This window comes from Asterias amurensis, chromosome 8, assembly GCF_032118995.1.
Source record: "Asterias amurensis chromosome 8, ASM3211899v1".
Taxonomy (NCBI): Eukaryota; Metazoa; Echinodermata; class Asteroidea; order Forcipulatida; family Asteriidae; genus Asterias; species Asterias amurensis.
Window position 1 is genome coordinate 21,306,025 of NC_092655.1, and position 23,578 is coordinate 21,329,602.

The 23,578-nt window shown below is 37.2% G+C and overlaps 1 protein-coding gene across 5 annotated transcripts in view; it reads left to right on the forward strand.

Annotated features, from left to right (window-relative positions):
• The window catches only part of LOC139941150 (cGMP-specific 3',5'-cyclic phosphodiesterase-like), a 147,107-nt gene that overhangs the window by 102,175 nt on the left and 21,354 nt on the right, over positions 1-23,578 (forward strand). For all 5 annotated transcript variants that reach the window (XM_071937603.1, XM_071937600.1, XM_071937604.1 and 2 more), the window contains 6 exons: positions 685-828; positions 1,877-2,026; positions 13,663-13,770; positions 14,301-14,410; positions 16,240-16,327; positions 22,514-22,614. In XM_071937603.1, coding sequence (XP_071793704.1) covers positions 685-828; positions 1,877-2,026; positions 13,663-13,770; positions 14,301-14,410; positions 16,240-16,327; positions 22,514-22,614 — 701 coding nt within the window. The remainder of the gene's footprint in view (positions 1-684; positions 829-1,876; positions 2,027-13,662; positions 13,771-14,300; positions 14,411-16,239; positions 16,328-22,513; positions 22,615-23,578) is intronic.

Sequence of the window (23,578 nt, forward strand, 5' to 3'; positions counted from 1 at the left end):
ACTGCAAGAAATTGGATTTGTGTAATCCCTGCGAGGGGGGGGGGGGGGGCGTTGCCGAGATGCACTACTAATGCTTACGTGCGTTGATTGGGAAGCAGTTTGGAGGTGGGGTCGCAATATGGAGGGAGGGGACATGGGACAGAGCATTCATTTGATTAAGGTAGTACTCTTCAGCATACGTCATAAAAAAAAATATTTTACAAAAATAGGAGAATTCTACTTCAGGAGCACTTGCAAGGTCATGGCCTGTTTTAAGGAAGGCTTTTGGGAAAGCCTTGCTCCAACCCTATGCCCTCCACCACAGTCCCTGGAGGCAGAACTCCTGTACAACACCTGGGCCCAATTTCATAGAGAGCTCTGCTTAAGCACAAAGTGTAGCTAATGCACAACAAAATTATTCTTACCAGATATAGGGTTACCAGCCAAAATACCATGTCACATGTACAATTTGTGACTGGTAACCAACTATTTCTGCTAAGCATGAAATTTTAAGCAATATTTTCTACGTAAGCTGGGGGTGGATTTCACAAAGAGTTAAGACTAGTCTTATCTCGAGTTAGGAAGAGTTACTCGTCCTAACTTACATGTAGGACTAGCCATACGTTGAAATCGACCACAACTCTATGTAATTGGGCCCTGGCTGTACTGAAATCTTATTACAATGTATACTTGTTCTTCTTACAGGCATTTGCGATCTTTTGCGGGCTGGGCATCCACAATACGCAGATGTACGAGAACGCAGTGAAGCTGATGGCCAAGCAACAGGTGGCGCTAGAGGTGCTTTCCTATCACGCAACGGCACAGCAAGATGAAGTAGATAAACTCAAAGTACGTATACAAAAAATAAGTAGGATTTGAAACTTTGCATGTTGAAAATCAGTAATATAGTATGGCTTGCTGTAACACCATTTAATGATAATCTCTAGGCTGAGTTGGGGGTGGTTCTGAAAAAAAAAACCTGTAGGTTTCAAAATCGGCGTTTCGGACAGTATGCTCTGATCGCCTTCTTTTTTTTTCTCCCTAGAAGACAGTCAGACTATACTGATTGAAATGTGGAGTTCAATCAACGGCATTTCAAAACCACCCCAACTCAAGTTAAGATTATCATTACATGGTGTTACCACAAACCTTACTGTATCAATAATATGAACACTTATAGTGCGCTGGTATCCTCTGCAAGTGATGCTCATGGCACAATTGTATAGAATGCAAGTAATAAACCACAAGGGAAATTGACTAGGCAGATTTTGAAGTGATTTGGGGGTTGGACAAAGCAAATTGTTGTTATTTGATGTATCTGAAATAAAAAGTTGCACCTGCTTGAGGTGATCCCCTGGCAGTTGCTGCCCAGGTTGTATGGTAAACTTGGGCGTGACCTCTGGCTGCTTGGCAGTTAACAGTTGTATTGCTTCTGACTGGCTTCCCCGATCAAAGATATTGTCGAAATAGGGATACTGACAACACAGGGCTAGAAAGCTCGGTTGGTAGAGCACCGGCATGTAAATTTTGGAGGTCTTCGATGCAAATCTCGCTCTAGTCAATTCGTCTTTGGCCAACCCCAAATTATTTACAAAAATGCAATTACCCTGTACTTCCCAACCTAAACAAAAATAAAAATAAAAAAATCGGAGGTGTGTTCGGCATCGTGTACCTTGCATAATGCGATACACTACCAGGTATGCTGAGGTCACATGCTCATTTTTACGCACAAAGAACAGCTATCGTCCAATGATCTCCCTCTGGGCTCAGGGATGGCACTTTTTGAGAGTGGACGCCCTATGCAAGGGGTCTTTAGTAGCTCTGATTCCATTGGTAAGCCAAGATTTCAAAACCGTTTAATATCGCCCCTCTTTTCTGTTCCTATTTCTGTCTACAGACAGCCGGGCCAGTCGAGAAATTAGGAAAGATGAACCTTCAGAACTTTTCCTTCAGTGATTTCTCCTTGCTGGAAGACGAAACTCTACAAGCTGCGATCTGTATGTTTGAAGAGTGCAATCTCATTAACAAATTCCATGTCCCGTATGACGTAAGTCTCATTTCTTTACCTTTACATCTCCCCCCCCCCCCCCCTCTTTTTTTTTTTACAGGAAAGTGTATGATGGATGTTTTGAAAAGATTTATGCAAAAAGTAGTTTATGGCCTGACGTTTTGACCCTAGCAGAGTCTTTCTCAATCTAAGATTTATTTTTATTTCATTTTATTTTATTACAATTCTATTGTAGGTTGACCCACTGTTTGCTCCGGATATTTTATTTTATCTCCAAGTATATTAAAGGCAGTGGACACTATTAGTAATTACTCAAAATAATTATTAGCATAAAACCTTTCTTGGTGACGAGTAACGGGGAGAGGTTGATGGTATAAAACATTGTGACAAACGGCTCCCGCTGAAGTGCCCTAGTTTTCGAGAAAGAAGTAATTTTCCACGAATTTGATTTCGAGACCACAGATTTAGAACTTGAGGTTTCGAAATCAACCATCTAAATGCACACAACTTCGTGTGACAAGGGTGTTTTTGTCTTTCGTTATTATCTCGCAACTTCGATGACCGATTGAGCTCAAATTTTTACAGGTTAGTTATTTTATGCATATGTTGAGATACACCAACTGTGAAGGCTAGTCTTTGACAATTACCAATAGTGTCCCCTGCCTTTAATTTAACTAACATTTTGGCGCTGAAGCCTTCGTACATAAATATCTAGTTAGAATTGACTGATAATGTCCCTACGGTCAAATCCTTGACCATATCTCATTAAAATGTTAATTTTTAAAACCATGGATTACTAAACCATGCCCCAGTCCATCGCCTACCTCGTGTAACTTCAGACACCTTCTCCTTTAACAAAAGGAAGTTTGATTTATAGGAGAATAAATAGCACAACACTTCTAACGTCGCAAGCGTGACCCTCATTTCCTAGTTCCCAGCCTTGAATAACGGCAAATTTGCAAGTGGTCAATTTGAATATTATATAAATAAAGAAGTAAAAGTTTAAAGACACTTGACGCTATTGGTAATTGTCAAAGACTACATGTAGTCTTCACAGTTGGTGTATCTCAACACATGCATAAAATAATAAACCTGTGAAAATTTGAGCTCAACCTCTCCCTATTACTCGTAATCAAGAAAGGTTTTATGATAATAATTATTTTAAGTAATATCCAATAGTGTCCACTGCCTTTAAATAAATTATAGGAACCAGGGATTTAAAGGGCGGTACCTTTTGTAATTACTCCAATAATTAACAGGCCTGATACTTCCCGGTCATTGCTTTGGTGCCCTTAAAAAGCTCCAGTAGAAATTTACAAATTCCTTAAAGGTTGCCCTTTACAAAGGAGAAATGCCTTGGTGCCCTTGCTCTTTCAAAAACGGAACCATACAGTCCTGAATTAATGACCAAAAGACTGACTTTAAAAAACTGTAAAAAGCACTGCAGCTGTCTATAACGTATAACATTTTGAGAAACTATTCCCTTCAAAGGAATGTTTATAATAGAAAGAGGGCGTTCATAAAACGTTTCAATCTGGGAAACTAAAGATTTATCAGATTGTGTATTCCAATTGGTAAAATTTTCCCGCGTCAACATAACCGCTCCAGATTTTTGGCAATATCTCATAAATGCTATAACCTTTTGAAATGAAATTTTTTCACAGTTTAGTTTGATTGTATATGTACATTATCTACGTCTGAAAAATCAAACAGTTTAAAAAACCAAGGGTATGCTTTGTCTCGAGGCAGTAGATGATTTATTTTACTATCGGAGAATCTCCTGAAAATGTTGTGACCAATTAAGAACTCACTCCATGGTAGTGAAGTTAATAACGATCCTATAAGCTAAAGTAGTAGTCCCAGCCAATTTTGCTACCTTCTGACCAGGTAGTTTAAAAAAAATCAAGACATTTCTTTTCAGAACTGAGATTGACAAGTTTCCCGGAATATCTGAAAATCTACTCCGCGAAAGTGGAATATATACATGTAGCAAGACAGTTCTCTAAAGAATAAAATCTACCTGGCAAGTAGACACACACATGTAGTTACTGCAAACCAAATGTATATTATATAGGATTTAAGGCATTGCATGGTGAGGTATCAATATATATTTGGGGTGCGGTAACACCATGTGTGTATCTACTTGCCAGGTAGAGTTTATTCTTAGAGTGACTGTCGTGCTTTATTCTACTACCGCGGAGTAGATGTTCGGGGGTTCGGGAGACTTCTCAGTTCTGAAAAGAACTGTCCTGCTTTTTTAACTATTACCAGGCGGATGGTATAGAAAATCGGCTGGGACTACTTACTTTAGCTTATAGGATCGTGATCAACTGTACTACCGCGGAGTCAGTTCTTAAATTGGTCTCAACGTTTTGACTAGCTCATGCAAAATATATTGATACCTGACCATGCAATGCCTCAAATAACATATATCGGAGAGTTATAACAACACATGACTGGCAATCACTGCTGCTGAGAAACAATCATTATCGTCAAGACAATTGTCTTTCTTCCGTTCGAATAAAAATGCGATTATTTAGACTTCTGTTTTGATTATTTTCCCTTCTGGAGATTATTGGATAGTTGGAAAGTTGATTGAAATTGCTTAAGAATCAGAAAGGCTTTTGTTTTGTCTCAATCAAAATGTTAAGGCATTCTAAGAATTTGTTTGATTGCTTTTGTGACCTTTCTGTTTTGTTATTAAGATTTTTTTTGTTAGCTGTATCAGAACGAGAATATCATATAGTTTACTCTTATTCCGACTTAGCCGACTTATTCGGACTTAGCTTTTTAAAAGATACAATCAAACTTTTGTTATTTTAGTATAATGTAGTCTAATATTATTCTGACTTAAATAGCTTTTCCCAGGATTTCCTTGTTCAATTTTGCAGCAATCCATTGTTCCATCAAACTTTTTTATTTTATATTATATTGTTTTATAATATATAATGTACATTTAGTTAAATATTATTCTGACTTAAATAGCTTCTCCAAGGATTTCCTTCTTCAATTTTGTAGCAATCCATTGCTCCAACAAAAACTATGAAATTGGCCCCTAAGTCTTTTTATGTCCGAGATTTGAAATTGAGCTATTTGATATTCATAAATCCTGCTCTCATACAAAGGAAATAGTTAATGAGCTTCAGATGGATGGGGCTCCTTACCTAGTCTACCCATAATAACACCATCATGCAAAAATGATGTGTCATTTTAAATTGATGTAGTTTAGAATAAGTGTCTTCGTACTTGGTAGTATGATCTGATCAGAACAGAGTAAGAGAGCTTTTTGACAGGGCAATTTAAAATGAATAATTGTGCAAAGGTAGAAAGCATACTAGTAATGGGGAGATGAGAGACTGGCTTAATATGCATCTCTGTTGGGAAATCCTATGTTAGTTTTCAAATGAGAGTTTAAAGCTTGTGTGTTGTGGGACACAGTTTTGATGTAGGATTTGAGGGCTTGTATCATAGATGCAGAGAAATGTCAGACATCAATTCAATTTCAATTCACATTTATTTCCACACTGTAAAAAAACACAACATTACAGAATGCATACTATAAGTTATCACACAAGCCTTTGTGGAATACAAAAAATATAGCGCTTCTGCGTCCCATATCCAATGAGGCCTTCGTTGGATATGGGACGCAGGCCTTCGTTGGATATGGGACGCAAAAGCGCTATATTTTTCCGTATTCCACGAGGGCGCGTGTTACAACGAATGTATCTTCCAGTCTCTCGTGCAACGCGCAAAGTTAAAAATGTCAGAACATTACTTCGCGACGAACAGCTTGCATGCCCACAAAGTTTAGAATGTAATTTTTGCACTGTCCGTATACGGAGCATGACGCATTGACACTCACAATACGCACTGTGCAATAAAAACACTGGAAGTAGTATATAGGTTTTTATACCAGCCTCCAGTTTGAGCATCTGATTGGTGGATTAGCGCGTACTGGAAGATAAAATGTAGTATAACATTTAGAGCGGGTCACATGATATGTCTTAGTTTTACTAGACGGCAGCCGTGTGATAGTGCATCGTTTGCCGTGTAATAGGGCATCGTTTGCCGTGTGATAGTCTGACGACCATCACGCGGCGTGCAGTACCCAGACGTCTTTTTACCCACCTCGAACCCAATCAGTTGTGCATCTGTGTATCTGAAACGCGCGTACGAACGTTACGTGTACGAAGATGATACATAATCTGTTAGGGTGTAATAAAACAAATACAGACTGCTTTAACTCGTGCTATGGTTAAAACTTACGACTCCCTCGGTGATCCCCAGACCATTCCATTTTCCTTAGGCTGCGCCTCGGGAAAATAGACTGCTCCGGGGATCACCTCGGGAGTCGTAGTTTTAACCATAGCACTCGAAGCATTCAATATTTGTATTATAGCAAACAGTATATGTAGTTAAAGATCTAAATAGTTAAAGAAAAGGGACAGTATGGGGGCTGATTTGATAAGCCGAGGTTTGTAGTAATCAGCCTGTGGACAGACAGAGACAAGATAAACGGACAAACAGAGGACGTACGAATAGGAACAAAACAACTTACAAACAACAACAACGCTTACTTAACTAAATTGAAAATATTATGTATTTATGAAAGAAGGTGGAAAAAATGATGATATACCAGGCAAAGCAGTCAATAAGCTATGTTACATACTGAGATATAATGACTCTTTTGAGATAGATGACTTCTATCTGAATTCAGACTTTTGTATGTCTGAATGAGGAAGAAAAAAAATAGCTAACAGTTATTTCCCTTAGATATCAAGAAATCATGTTCTTTGATTTATTTCTGTAGTGCTGAGGATACTGTTCCCAAAAGCTCCTTGAAGTCTATAACCCCAGGGTTAACAAAAGGTGGGAATGCCTTAACTTCAATGTACATCCTAAAATTTTGATCCTAGTTTCAAACTGTTTCAGCAGTGACTCTCAATACTGTTTATGGTGATACACAGATGCACAACTGATTGGGCTCGAGTTGGGTAAAAAGTCGTCTGGGACGCCGTGTGAAGTCGTCAGACTCTCACATGGCAAACGATGCACTATTGCACGGCAATAATCAATAATCAATTATTTTATTTACACCATAATTTAATCCTTTCTAGAAAGAAATGTTGGCTAAAAGAGCCAGTTGAATGTTCTTGGTGTTTCTGGTTCACAAAGCAAGACCCTTGTTTACAGCTTTTTCTTTTTTGACCTTTCTGTTTTGTAATTAAGATTTGTTAAGCTGTATGAGAACGAGAATATTATATAGTTTACTATTATAACGACTAGCTTTTTAAAAGATTCAATCATTTATTTATTTATTTTTTTGAGTATAATGTAGTCTAATATTATTCTGACTTAAATAGCTTTTCCAAGGATTTACTTGTTCAATTTTGCAGCAATCCATTGTTCCATAAAACTTTTTAAAATTTTTTTTTTTTAAATAATATAATATAATGTACATTTAATTTAATATTATTCTGACTTAAATACCTTCTCCAATGATTTCCTTGTTCAATTTTGTAACAATCCATTGCTCCAACAAAACTATGAAACGGGCCCCTGGTCTTTTTATGTCTGAGTTTTGTTTACAGCCTTCCTCCGACTTGCAAGCTACAGTGATTAACTTCACTTATGAGGCATCCTACGTTTCATTACCAGAAATAATATTAATAATAGCAACAAAAGAGCCGGTTGATTTATTCTGGATGGTTCAACTAGTGCTCGGTAGTTGACATCAGAAGACACAATTTAGTATTCCGTCTTAAAGGCAATGGACACTACTGGTAATTGTTAATTGTTAGCATAAAAACTTACTTGGTAACGAGCAATGGAGAGTTGTTGATAGTATAAAACATTGTGAGAAACGACTCCCTCTGAAGTAACATAGTTTTTGAGAATGAGGTAATTTCTCACTAAAATAATAAAAGACTTCAGCTGAAGCCTTTTATTATGCGTTCAGAAAGCTTACAAATTTGTGTAACAAGCGTGTTTTTTCTTTCATTATTCTCTTGCAATTTGGGTGATCGTTTGAGCACAAATTTTCACAGGTTTGTTACTTAATGCATATGTTGAGATACACTACAAGTGAGAATACTGGTCTTTGACAATTACCAAATGAGCCCAGTGCCTTTAAATTGTTTGTGAGGTGCATATATACAATCTTAACCCCAGGGCATTCAAATCTGGATAGATTTAACAAAGACGGGAGAGAATCAGGCAGTGATGAAATGGCAAATTAATTTTTCATCAAAATAAAACAGTCTGCAATTGGTCAGGTCGAGAACGGCTTCTTCAAATTGATCAGAACTGTCGCCTTGACACTTAGCTTCAATCAATGTTTGGCGCTGTGTGCGAGATTGGTGTTAACGTCTTTCATGGAAGCTGCTTTGTTAAAGATTTATTAGGAGTAACTTTTAAAGACTATTTTTCTTTCCAGTGGAAAAACATTTCATTATACAGGACCTTGGTTTTTTATTTTTATTTTTTATTATACTATATACAGATTTAATATTGGTTGGTTTTTCCACAATAATTACTTATACCTTTAATTCGGGAGCATTCAGAATAGTCAATTTGATTTCTTTTATTTTAAAACTGTTTTGACCCACCCAAAGTTTTGAGTTTTTTAATACTTAGATTTTTTTTATTTTATATTTTGATTCTTAAAATATTGTTTTGATAATAAAATCTCTACAAAGTAATGCCTCAATTGAAACAGCTTTTGAGATCAAAGGTCTCCAACATCAGTAGTTTTCCATTGTTTTCCCCCCGGGTTTAAAACAAACAACTTTTACTTTGGACTGAAGTTGACGACTCGGGCAGCTTGGTATTTTGTCATCTTTTTTCTTCTTCTTATGTTAATTTATACATCCTTCCTCTCTTCTTTCTTTTTGATAAAAACTGAATTTCAATTTGTCAAAATTTTAAATGTCCCCTTAGATCTGTAAATTTGTTATTTATCGTCTTAATCATCACGTATTATCCTCCACTTTTTCCCCCGAGAAATTCAAGGTGTGAAAGAAAATCACCCACAAGGCTAGAGGAAGTCACAAGTAAAGGACGATGTATTGTTTAGTCTCCGTACAATTGCCCTACATTCCCTTTCCTTTTTACCTTCCATCCCCCTCGTCTTTCACCTTCCTGTCTGCGGTCGAGACCTCAGGTGGGGACTGGACCCTTTTTATAATTGGACAACTTTGTTACTGTATTGATTGGAGTCCCTCCCCGTGGGCCCCAAATTGTATCAATTGATTGATGACTGATATTGCCCCTTGTAGTTCATGTCATAAGGCCATGCATGCATCGTGTCCAGGATATTTCAGCTTTATGTTCCATATGAAACAATTTCTTGAGGGAACAAATATTTGAAATATAATTTATTTTAATATAAGACATTTAAGTAGCGCATAATGCAGGAGCCTCGGCACAAAAACATAAAACTATGTAATGGATTATAAAAATAAAAATAAATTGTTACAAAAATATAAATTGATACAAATGAGTCTTTAACGGCAATGGACAGTATTGGTAATTACTCAAAATAATTATTATCATAAAACCTTTCTTGATTACGAGTAGTGGGGAGAGGTTGATAGTATAAAACATTGTGAGAAACATCTCCCTCTGAAGTTTTCTCGAATTTGATTTTGAAAGATTTAGAATTTGAGGTCTCAAAATCAAGCATCTGAAAGCACACAAATCTCGCAACTTCAACGGCCGATTGAGCTCAAATTTTCACAGGTTTGATATTTTATGCACATGTTGAGATACACCAAGTGAGAAGACCGGTCTTTGTCCAGTGTCTTTAAAAGTCCCTTGAAACTCTGAGGAGAATCAGTTTGGCGATTGCGAAGAAACAAGTCATTTCATAATAAAAGTGAAATTAAGTTGAAGGCTTTTTGACCATAGAAAAAGTAGTTCGAGTCAGTAGGGAGCTTTCTACCAGCATTATCTATAAACCGTGTAAGTTTACTGTAAATCTGTGGACATTGTGTTTTGTGTCGTACAAAAAAAAAAAACCCAAATCCTTTAAGAGAATTTGATGTAACACCTCTGAAGGTGTTCACATTTTTTCGTCTTTTTTTTTTGCTTTTCTTCTTATTGCTTTCACCTTTGTTCTCATCAAACACGCTCACGTAACCATTGTCAATTAATTTCCATGACAACTGGAATCTTGTGTCTGAGAGGTCTCCCAGCGTTTTGATGTAAAGGTCGGAGGGTTTTTACTCGTAGAGGATATTAACACTTCCCGTTTCCAAGTTAGACTCCCATCTGTACAAACAATCGGTGGAACGGATTGCCTCTTGTTATGTGTGTATTAAACGTTTCGAGTAATTATTGAGCGGCGCAGCCGTGTGTTCGTGTGGGATATTTATTACCCTCGATCAGAAAGAGAAGATTTTAAACCGGGGAAAAAGAGATAAAAAGAAGTGTCCCGAACTGGCTCAAATTATTTGGAACCTGTATCTAACCTTGAAAAACTTAAATTGGTGCGGCACCCGCTGCTAAAATGTAGGATTCGAACTGCCTCTAGCTCCCGGGCAATCTCGGTAGTCTAGTTGGTATGACACTGCTCTAAAATTGCAACGGTTGGGGGTTCGAATCCCACCCGAGTATTATGCCTGTGATTTTTTTTCACAGAGCTCGGGAAAGTACTGAGTATACAGTGCATAACACACATCGGTGTATGGGTAAAAACAGAGTTAATTTTCAAAGCAAATTCCCACCTTAAATAACTTCATTGATTGAGACAAAGATTGTAAGAAGGTTGTAAAAGTATCATCACGAAAGAATCAATCCCTTTTTTTCACAATATTTTTCCATTATTTTGTTGTTGTTATTCAAAACTTAAAGGTTATTTTTTTCTGCAATTCTTCTTGGAAAGTAAATAAACAACAAAAGTGTTATTTTATAATTTGTTGACATGACATTTCAAAGTTTCTGATAAGGTATATATTTTAGCACCCAATAATCACAAGTTGTATTCATATTTCCTAGCCTGTCATAATTTGTTATCTTTACTAGTCTACGGCAGTGATAGCCCCACCTAATACACTTTTACATTTCTGACATTAAACTATTGAGTTTTTTCCATATCTGTCAAGCCACAATCCATATCTTTTGCAATGGTGTTTTTTCTTCAATCGTTATTTATTTCTGAAGCCGTAGGCGAGTCAGATAGATATGAAAAGCACAGGACTCTGTGGATGTGGGGCCGTTATTCGCTAAGTGAAGACTTGTAGTGTCCTGTGCAAATTGTCTCGGAGCGATCTTAAAGACAGGGTGATGTCAATACAACTACTACTCGCCTCATAAATATGCTCATTTTTTCTTCTAGGCACAAAGGTGAAGGTCTTTTATGATCATCCGGTAAAACTTGGACATTTCACTTTAAATTCATAATAATTTTTTTTTTTTTTTTTTGTTCCAAAGGAACATTTCCCCATCATCCTTGGGAAGGGTTACAACAATATTTAAAATATACAAATTGCAGTTTACATCATGACGGAGGAGTTAGCAAAAGCCTCAATGTAAAACCATAATATAGGATTTGAGGCATTGCATGGTGGGGTATCAATATATATTTGATTTGCGGTAACACCATGTGTGTATATCTACTTGCCAGGTAGAGTTGTTCTTAGGGAACTGTCTTGCTTTATTCTACTGCCGTGGAGTAGAAAATCGGAGGTTCGGGAGACTTCTCAGTTCTGAAAAGAACTGTCCTGCTTTATAACTATTACCAGGGCGGATGGTATAGAAATTTGACTGGACTACTACTTTAGCTTAGCTGACGATGACTAGAGCAAGCTAGTCGAAACGTTAAGACCAATTCCGAACTGACTCCGCGGCAGTACAGTTATTATGATCCTATAAGCTAAAGTAGTAGTCCAGTCAAATTTCTATACCATCCGCCCTGGTAATAGTTATAAAGCAGGACAGTTCTTTTCAGAACTGAGAAGTCTCCCGAACCTCCGATTTTCTACTCCACGGCAGTAGAATAAAGCAAGACAGTTCCCTAAGAACAACTCTACCTGGCAAGTAGATATACACACATGGTGTTACCGCAAACCAATATATATTAAAACCATAATCTAATTATTTTGAACATTGAATTCTTTTAACTTAGCAGACATCATAGAAATATACTTGACTTAGTAGGGTACAATACCTTTGTAGATGTACAATAATTCAAATGAACACTTAAAGACACTGGACACTATTGGTAATTGTCAACGACTAGTCTTCTCACTTAGTGTATCTAAACATATGCATAAAATAACAAACCTGTGAAAATTTGAGCTCAATTAGTCGTCGCAGTTGCGAGATAATAATGAAAGAAAAAAACACCTCGTCTCACGAAATCTAATTCTGAGGACTCCAAATCAAATTCGTGGAAAATTCGTTTCTCACAATGTTATATACTATCAACAGCTCCCCGTTACTCGTCACCAAGTAAGGTTTTATGCTAATAATTATTTTGAGTAATTACCAATAGTGTCCACTGCCTTTAAATGCTAATTGTCATTACCCGTATGTTGTTGATTTGATCGTACTTTTTTAAGTGTGATTGTCAGAATAAATTAATCCAGGTAGTGTGTTTTCGTCACCGATAACGATTTCACAAACATGTACCTTAGCACCCACCGATGATGGTCAGTGGTAGGCTTGGATATCATTTAATGCACAGCCAAGAGTACGTTCTTATGCTGTAACCATTTTAGTCCTTGCATTTTTGAATCGCCAATGGTGTACCTCTACCTTAAGTGGGCTCGTATTCTACCACGAAACCTATGGATGAATTCAATCCCCTAGTTATAACTTCACTCTACTCTTGCCTCATTGCCTAATTCATTCATTCCACTTAACCGTTAAAGGCAGTGGATACTATTGGTTATTACTCAAAGTAATTATTAGCATAAAAAGTTACTGGGTTACGAGCAATGGAGAGCTGTTGATAGTATAAAATATTATGAGAAACGGCTCCCTCTGAAGTATCGTAGTTTTTGAGAAAGAAGTAATTTCTCACTAAACTATTTGAATTGAATTCGAGACCTGAATTAGCCGAGGTCTCGAATTCAAGCAAAGCACACAACAACTTATGCGACAAGGGTGTTTTTTCTTTCATTATACTCTCACAATCTCGACGACCAAATGAGTTCAAATTTTCACAGGTTTGTTGTCGTATGAATATGTTGAGATGCACGAAGTGAGAAGACTGGTCCAAAGATGTGCCTTTAAGCAGGAGTCCAAGGAAATTAACGTAAAAGCCTTTTTGCAGAAACCCGATTAGTGACAATTGAGATACGGCCGGGCTTACATAATGCATTAGTGTCAGACGATAATCGGTGAGTTGAATTGTGATGACCCATTTGAGTGACCACTGTCCGATGATCACCCTGGGTCTAGCGCGGAGGATTTGAGTTTGACCAGTGAGCTGCCGTGGGGGTCCCTACGCCACTTCAACTGTCATTCAAATGTGAAGTGGTGCATATGCTGTACGCATTAGCAGAACAGCTCCTGCTACTACATGTAGATAGATACCTTGGAATTTACGCTGATGTGCAACAGATTGGGACTCGCCTCTCGCAATTGAATGAAGAAGAACAAATGCGGTCCATGTGTCAATCATTATCTGATTGTTTCTTTTCTTTTGTTTTGTTTTTGTCTCTCCATAGGTTTTATGTCGTTGGCTGCTGAGCGTTCGCAAGAACTACCGCCCCGTCATCTATCATAACTGGCGACATGCGTTTAACGTAGCACAGACCATGTTTGCGATGTTTAAGGTACTAACTTTTTAATCCTTTTTTAAGTTGTAATTTTATCAAAGATTTACTGTTAGACTATGCAGCAAGCAGTTTGGTTTAACTATTAACAAACTTTAAGTTTTATGATTTTTTTCGTCTTCTAGTCTTTTGATATTATATAAAGTTATTTCATGAAAACATTTTTTGTGAATGACCTACATGTATTCCCTCAAAAAAAAAAAAAGGGAAAAAAGAAGAACAAAAGTTTGCAGTTGAAAAAAAAAATATTACAGTTGATGTGTCTCTAAATAGTTATCTAAAGTCCTCTTGCCAGTAATCACTTTAAAGGATTTGGGTACTTTTTGTAACACAAAACACAATGTCCACAGATTTACATTAAACTTACGCAGTTTGAAGATAATGATAGTAAAAAGGGTGCCTTAAAATATTAGTTGCAGAGGTGCTGCAGTTTTTGAGAAATGAGTATAAAAAATATAATTCTATGCAGCTGTTTTTTTATTATTAATTATTGTAATTGGTGCTTTAATTTCTTTCCTTTCAATTTTCAGTCAGGAGGAATGAATAACGTCATGACAGATCTGGAATCATTTGCACTCCTTGTTGCTTGTCTTTGTCATGATCTTGACCATCGTGGCACGAACAACGCCTTCCAGCTCAAGTAAGTCTGTAAATTTGAACTTAGCGATTTTAAACCGTCTTTTTTTTCCTTCCCAGTTTTAGTGTATTTATATTTTTAACTTTTCTAAATGATGTGAAAATTAAACTCAACTCAGCCTCTTTAGTGCTGTGAAGCTTTTATTTTTGAAATAAACTAAGCAATAAGAAAAATATATATATACAAGGTCTGGGAAGGCACAATGCTTTCGTAATTTTCTTTAAAACTTTTGCCTTACCGTAGACAGCCCCCTGCCAACTAATAAGAATTATGTCCGAAGTTATAAAATAAATATATAAATAAATAAAACAGCTTGAGAAAGGGAGACTCTCCATTCTGCGCTAAAAAATCTCGCCATATTGCGCATCAGCGTTGCCAATGAAGCTGAAACTCCGACCTGGGGGGTGGGGGGGGGGGGGTGGGCACACACAGGTCATGTAGAGATGATTAGACGGAAGGGGGAGGCAGCGAAGCATGTGTGAGGTGAAACTTGCCTGATGCTTCTAGACCGTTTGACTCTCCCTAAACCCGACGGAGCTTTGTGACTCGTCGTCGGGCTGGCTGATTCAGCTGTCTGGGGCTCTGTCGTCGTCGCGTGCCGCAGGAAGCTGCGGTTAGAATCCCTCGGAATAAATTATGAACATATGCGACTGCTAGTGATTTTGACTGAAGTCATAGAGTTTGGAGTAGTAGATCTTAAATATTTGGTTTGCGATAACATCATGTGTGTGTGTCTCCTGATGATGATTTGAACACTCTAGTCGAAACGTTTAGACCAATTAAGAACTCACTCAGTGGTAGTGAAGTTAATAATGATCCTATAAGTAAAGTAGTTGTCCCAGCCGATTTGCTACCTTCCGTCAGGGGAATTAGTTTAAAAGCAGGGCAGTTTTTTTCAGAACTGAGAAGTCTCCAGAAAAGTCTACTCTGCGGTAGTAGAGTATATATAGCAAGACAGTTCTCTACCTGGCAAGTAGATACACACATGGTGTTACCGCAAACCATGCAAGTTTCTTTTTTAAACTCAAGAAACTTTCATTTTAAAACGGAGCCCAGTTACTAAAGAACACATTTATTATTTTTGTTCTCCTTCAATAGATGCTGTCTATTATCAAACAAAAATAGAAAATAAATCTAAAAACTAAGAGCCTCTTGGTATTCAAAACCAGTTAATATGCTGATCTGATTTTATAATTTGTTCTACCTTTACATCAACTCGGTGCTCTCCCAAGTTCTGTAACAAAAATCAAGAGGCAAATCAGTCATGAATGTGGGATTCGAACCCATGACCTTTGCATTGCTAGACCACTAGACCACCAAGCTAGCCCGCTGGCTACGGTCAGCTTGAATACTTTGTGCTTTAGCAGCGGGTACTGATTTAAAGACACTGGACACTATTGGTAATTGTCAAAGACCAGTCTTCTTACTTGGTGTATCTCAATATATGCATAAAATAATAAACCTGTGAAAATTTAAGCTCAATTGGGCGTCAAAGTTATGAGATAATAATGAAAGAAAAAACACCCTTGTCACAGAAAGTTGTGTGCTTTTAGATGGTTGATTTCGAGACCTTCAAATTCTAAATCTGATGTCTCAAAATCAAATTTGTGGAAAATTACTTCTTTCTCGAAAACTGCGTCACTTCAAGGGAGCCGATTCTCACAATGTTTTATTCTATCAACCTCTCCCCATTACTCGTCACTAAGGAAGGTTTTATGGTTGTAATTATTTTGAGTAGTTACCAATAGTGTCCACTGCCTTTAATACATTTATTGATTTATTTAAAGTATTAGTTTTGTTTCTTATTATCTTATTTTGTTTTCTTTGTTCAGGACGTCATCAGCCCTGTCTCAGCTGTATGGTACATCCACTATGGAGCATCATCACTTTGACCACTGCATCATGATTCTCAACAGCGAGGTAAAAACACGTACTTGACCCTTTTGAAACTTTGACTCTGACCCTTTTGATTCTTCTCCTCAGCCATATTTAATCCAAACCATTGGCTTTACTCCAGTCATGGCTAGGTATCTGCATTTATCCTATGGCTGTGGCTGCATAAGCCATAGCTGGTGTTTACTCTATTCAAACAGTTGTTAAGCTCAAAAAAATTTTGCTTACCAGAACAAGGTAACCAGCCAAACTACCATGTCACGTGTACAATTTGTGATTGGTGTCCTGCTCATTTCTGCTACGCAGACAATTGGTAAGCAATTTCTTTTTTGGTGAAGCAGCTCTTTGAAATAAGGTTACCAGCCAAACTATCATGTCACATTTACAATTTGTGACTGGTATCCTGCTCATTTCTGCTAAGCCAAAAAGTTGGTAAGCACCAACTGTTGTCATAAGCGCAACAAAATGTTGCTAACCAGAACAAGGTTACCAGCCAAACTACCATGTCACATGTACAAATTTGTGACTGGTAGCCTGCTCATTTCTGCTAAGCAGAAAGTTGGTAAGCAATATTTTTAGCTGTATGAAGTTGGACCCTGGTCATCACCACGACTTCTCATCGCACTGTTATTGCCTGATCAATGACATTCAATTAGTATCAACAGTAATTAATATCATTCAATTAAATTACCATCATCAATTAATATGAACATCGGCAGCTCACACTAATTGCCGAAATAAAAATACAATCGCTCACCTCAGTCTCAATTACATAACCAACAGAGGGCGCTTCAAGGGGTCAGAAAGAAGTGCTTTTCACACGCCGGCAAATTAACTGGGGTCCCTGGCTGAATTTTAGCATGGTTGTAAAATGAAGCAATGTTTGACAAGTATTTGCAAGATAACTTTGACAGTAGAAACAAACTGCTGTCCTTTCACATGAGGTACATTTTTATAAAATTTTACAACCATGCTACAATTTAGCAAGGGACCCTTGCTAAATTGCTCTAAAATTGCTCTTGTGTGAAAAGGGCTCCTTGCTAAAATTGTTCTTAAATTGCTCGTATGAAAAGGGACCCTCGCTAAAATTGCTCTTAAATTGCTCTTGTGTGAAGAGGGCTGTAGGTGCTGTATATTTTACCGCTCGAGCTGCTCGTACACTTTTTATAGGGTCAACGGCCTCTAGTACATATGTTATGTCAAGCAGAAGGTCATGTTACAAGAATGTGACCAGATGGAGTGTTCTGACAGTGTTCAATGACTGGCTTTTCACCAGTGTTACCTCGATTATATTACTTCATGTCGTAGTGTCGGGAACAGATCGATGTTGGTCAATTTGACAGCTGGAGGAATAATATCTGTGTGAGATTATTTTTAGTAAACCAAACCCAGTTTCATGGCTCTGCTTACCGCCAAATTCTGCGCTTACGATCACCATTCTCTGCTTACCAAATTTCTGCACTGGCTGTGTAAGCGTAGAATGCCTAGTAACGTGGAGTACACACGCGCACAAGCCAAAATTCCCCGCTAACCCAAGAAATATGCTTGACGTAAGCACAGAATTCCCTGCTTCCGCAAGCGCCGATTCTTTGCTTATGGTAAGCGGGGCCATGAAAGTGGGTCCTGATCCCTCGATGCACTTCACAATTTAAAAAGGGCTATATTTACAAAGATACTATAGACAAGGACTTCTGATGGTTATTATTGTGTCCAGTGTGTGGTACTGTGCCCTCTTGTTGTTTAAATAAAAATGTAAACATACAAGTGTGAACATACTGAGAAAATTATGAGAAAAACAAGACACTGTCATGAAAAATTTATTTTTGAAGATTTAAAATGTTCAGAGAAGCTTCTTGTATTTTCGTGTGAGTATGCTTTCATACCTGTAAAATACAACCTCATCCAACTTAGCAATTTTTTTTGTATAGCTGCTGTTTTTGGCCGACGTGGTGACTTGAATGCATTTATAACGGCGTGACAATGACAGCCCACAAAGCAACCTCGCTTGACTCTAAAATCATTGACGTCATTACATGATTTGATTTGTTACAGAGCCTTTGTCTCATTGGCAAGGACACATTGACACGAAATTTATATTTTTGGGCTGGCAAGATTCTCATATTTATTATTTTTTACCCCCAACTGCATTTCAGAGGCAAGACAAATGCACAAAGAAAAATAATCATAATTATGAGCTCAACTCAGTGGGTGCCGTGTAAAATTGTTCACATTTTATTCATAAATTTGTTTAATGTGTTTTTGTTGTGATTAGGATAAGCAATGGGCTTTAATACTGGCGGTACATTTGATGGTTTATTTTGATTCATAAAGAAAGATTTGTCTGAATATGTTTTGTCAACAAAGAATAATGTGTGACTATTTGTCAAAACAGTATCAGACACTGTTTTAAAGGAACACGTTGCCTTGGATCGGTCGAGTTGGTCTTTGAAAAGCGTTTGTAACCGTTTTTTATAAAATGCATATGGGTAGAAAGATGTTGTAAAAGTAGAATACAATGATCCACACAAACATGCCTCGAAATTGCGTGGTTTTCCTTTTACCTTGTCGACTAACACGTCGGCCATTTATGGGGGTCAAAATTTTGACTCCCATAAATGGCCGACCATGTTAGTTCGCACAGTAGAAGAAAAACCACGCAATTTCGAGGCAAACTTGTGTGGATCATTGTATTCTACTTTTAAAACATCTTTCCAACCATATGCATTTTATAAAAAACGGTTTCAAACGCTTTTGTTTTGACCAACTCGTCCGATCCAAGGCAACGTGTTCCTTTAAAACATTGACACTCACAATAAGCCATTTGCGCGTGAGATTTGAATAATGTCTGGTACAATGACTCGCTTGGTTACAATGCACTGTTAACATTTGAATTCTCAGACTATCGAGACAGTTGCTACGCCGTGTGATTAGGGGCAAGCTTTTGCGTAGTTATGAATGGATGTTTATAGCACTATGGTACCAGGGTTTGCTCGTCCTGGCGGTTGCTATACAAAAGCTTGTCCCTAATCACATGGCGTAGCAACTGTCTCGATAGTCTGAGGAATTTAAATGTAAAGGGTGCAATGTAACTAAGCAAGTCATTGTACCAGACATTGTTCAAATTTAAATCGCAAATGGCTTATTCATATCAATCAAATTCACAAGAGTCATCTGGTTAAAACCATTTAGTATACTCCAGATGTTTTCTTAATTCCCCTTTTTCACAAAATATTGCCTTTTTATCACAAACAAAAAAACCTGACTTTTTACTGGAATACTATTTTTTGGTGGGCAAAGGGTTGGCGTCTCTGGTACATGCCACATTAGGCAAATTGCAGGCGACCAACTCAAACAATCTTAAAGAAAGAAGATATTTTCTGCTGTCACAATCTTTTCGGATAGATAATGTAGTCCTTAGGGACATCCCCCTCCACTGCATCCTACCACGGCCCAATTTCATAAAGACTATAAGCACAAAAACTTGCTGAGCACTGAAAAATATTGCTCAATAGAAACGGGTTACCAGCCAAAGGTACATTAAGTGTCCCACTTAATTTTTGCTCAGTAAAGAAGTTAATCAAGCATTTTTTTTTTTCCCAGCTTAACAGCTTTATACATGACATCCTTAGCACCTAGCTCCCTTAGCAAGAGTCATATGTAGCTGCTAACTCCAAAACAACCCTAGAGTCCTCATGAGAGTTGTGGTAAAATTACAAGTCTGTATTAATGAACCCAGAAACTGACACAATCCTAGAACAATGACCTCTCCGGAGTATGAGACCACAGGCCAAAGTAATTGGTTGTAATGTCCCCACAGATGTGCTTGACGATAAGGTGGCCGACTACCATGCATGGGAAACTGTGTTAAAGGGAATTCACAACATACTAGCAAAATACAGGTCTGAGATTACACAGAGGTCACCGAGGTCATGACCTCTTTTGCCCCAGCAGCCGATTTCACGAAACGCTAGGATTAATCCTCTCCTCCTAACTGTAACTCGTCCTAACTTAGGATGGGTTCAATACGTTGTAGCGTCTAATAGTTACGGAACTTAACTCGTCCTAAGACTTGAAGCGAAGGTACACGTTTGGTAATTGTCAAAGACCAGTCTTCTCACTTGGTGTACCCCATCATACATGTATGCATGAAATAACAAACCTGTGAAAATTTTGGCTCAATCGGTAATCGAAGTTGCGAGAAAATGATGAAAAAAAAAAAAAAACACCCTTGTTGGACGAATTTGTGTGCTTTCAGACAGGAATTAAAGACTTCTAGCTATAATTAAAGACTTCTAGCTAGAAGTCTTTTAACATTTTAGTGAGAAATTACCTCTTTCTCAAAACTACGTTACTTCAGAGGGAGCTGTTTCTCACCGTGTTTTATACTATCAACACCTCTCCAATGCTCGTTACCAAGTAAGTTTTTAAGTTAATATGTTAGTACCAAACGTGTACCTTCCCTTTAAGGTTAATTTATTATTAATGGTTTATTTTAATCTGAATAAAAAACAACCAAAAGGTTGACAACATTCAAATTTACAAAGTTTTTACAGAATTAAGAAAAATGGAATTAACAATAAACAGGCAAAATCTATACATAAATACACAAAAATTAAAAGAAAAAAAAAACTATTTTAATCCTAAAATAGGAAGAGTTTGGTGAAATCAATGGCTGGTCTTGGTATTGGTGCCCCTTCAAAGTTTCATAAAGACTTTAAGGTTTCAAATAGAAGTGCGTTTTGCAAAGTGAAAATGGCCTTGCCCTCTCAAAGATTAAATTCCAGGCCTGAAAAAATATTCCACTAACATATCACTATCAAAGTACCGGTATGTGTGAAATGTTGTCTTTAGTTGTACTTCTCCTCTCCTTAAAGGCAGTGGACACTATTGGTAATTACTCAAAATAATTATTAGCATAAAACCGTACTTTGTAACGAGTAATGGGGAGAGGTTGGTAGTATAAAACATTGTGAGAAACAGCTACCTCTTAATTTACAAAGTTTTCGAGAAATTTGATTTTAAGACCTCGGATTTAGAATTTGACGTCTCGAAATCAAGCATCTGAAAGCATACAACTTTGTGTGACAAGGGTGTTTTTTCTTTCATTATTATCTCGCAATTGGGGAGAAGTTGATAGTGTAATACATTGTGAGAAAGTACTTTTCCGCGAATTTGATTTCGAGACCTCAGAATTGGATTTTGAGGTCTTGAAATCGAGCATCTGAAAGCACACAATTTTGTGTTTCGTGGTTTTTTTTTCCTTCATTATTATCTCGCAACTTCGACGACCAGTTGAGCTCAAGTTTTCACAGGTTTGTTATTTCATGCATTTGTTGAGATACACCAAGTGAGAAGACGTTGACAGTTACCAATAGTGTCCAGGGTCTTTAAAAGTGAATTGTAAATTGTAATTTTATAAATACTTCATTCCTTTATATTGCCTTCCCTAAAAAAAAAAAAATTACAGTGCATGTCATTTTACCGTATTCTCACTTACCAAAATAAAAAATCCAAAAAGCGTAATCCAAGCTTGTTCTTTCACACAGTGGCGGTTTAGGGTAATCCATATCTTAATTCAAAGAACCCTAGACAGTGTTACCATTGTTGCATAAACCAAAGATTTATCACTTTACAGTCTGAGATTGCTCAAGTGTCGTATTCCTTGTCGCTGGTTTAAAGACACTGGACACTATTGGTAATTGTCAAAGACTAGTCTTCACAGGTGGTGTATCTCAACATATACATAAAATAACAAACCTTTTGAAAATTTGAGCTCAATTGGTCGTCGAAGTTGCGAGATAATAATGGGAGAAAAAACACCCTGGTCACACGAAGTTGTATGCCTTCAGATTACGAGACCTCAAAATCTAATTCTGAGGTCTCAAAATCAAAAAGTTACTTCTTTCTCGAAAAACTACGTTACTTCAGAGGGAGCCGTTAGTCTCACAATGTTTTACACTATCAACAGCTCCCCATTGCTTGTTACCAAGTAAGGTTTTATGATGATAATTATTTTGAGTTATTACCAATAGTGTCCACTGCCTTTAAATAAAAAAATCCTCTAAGATATCACTCTCCGTGTTCCCTTGAGCACCGGCTTGGTTGTGATATCCATTCCTAAGGCTCCGTACTTTAATAACTAAAAGCAACCCGTTGGTTGTGTACACTTTTATTGCCTGATTGTTGATGTTTGTGATTCTTGTCTTTGTAAAGGGGAACAACATCTTCCAGTTCCTTTCTCCTGAGGACTATAGGGAATTGATACGAATGCTGGAGAGTGCTATACTCTCCACTGACTTGGCTTTGTACTTCAAGTAAGTTTCCTTTTTCGTTTCGCTAGCTTCTACTAGACCCCCTGTACTGGCAGCACTCACAGACACTGTCTACCCAGGGTCTGCAACTTTGGGAGTCAGATTGCATGTAGAGATGTGGCAAACATGTAAACATGCATGTTTTCGCTTAAAGGAACATTACAGAATTGGTTTTTGCTAACAAAACAGTTGCTGGCAGTGTGAGCATTTTATGTGATCCACCATATACATAAACTGACAAACCTGTAGAAGTTTGAGATTGATCGACCATCTGGGTCACGAGAGAATAGCGAAAAACCGATTACAATTTTTGCATTGCATTGATGGCAAAATAAAAATGATAAAAACGATCACTGAGCTATAGGTAGATTATTTATTTCTCATCAAATATGACATTTCAGACAGAAATATTTCGAGGGATGTTTTCTACTATCATCATCATTAGACCGTGTAAGTTTTATGTAAATCTGTGATCTTCACGATTTTTGTTTCTTACCAATTCTGTAACGTTCCTTTAGAGGGTCTGTGTACATTTGGTAATGAATCTGAAAACTATTGGCAATACAAACTTACTTAGGTAAGAAGATAACGGCAGCTTTGGATAGTAAAATACATTTTGAGAATTTTTTTTCAATTCAAAGTATTGCCGTTATGGAAAAAAAATATATCACTTTTTATCTGAACAAAATTTGAGAAGCGTTACTGACAGTAACTTTTGTTTCTTACCAATTCTGTAACGTTCCTTTAGAGGGTCTGTGTACGTTTGGTAATGAATCTGAAAACTATTGGCAATACAAACTTACTTAGGTAAGAAGATAACGGCAGCTTTGGATAGTAAAATACATTTTGAGAATTTTTTTTCGATTCAAAGTATTGCGGTTATGGACAAAAAATATATCACTTTTTATCTGAACAAAATTTGAGAAGCGTTACTGACAGTAACTTTCTCAGATTGTGCAATCGAATT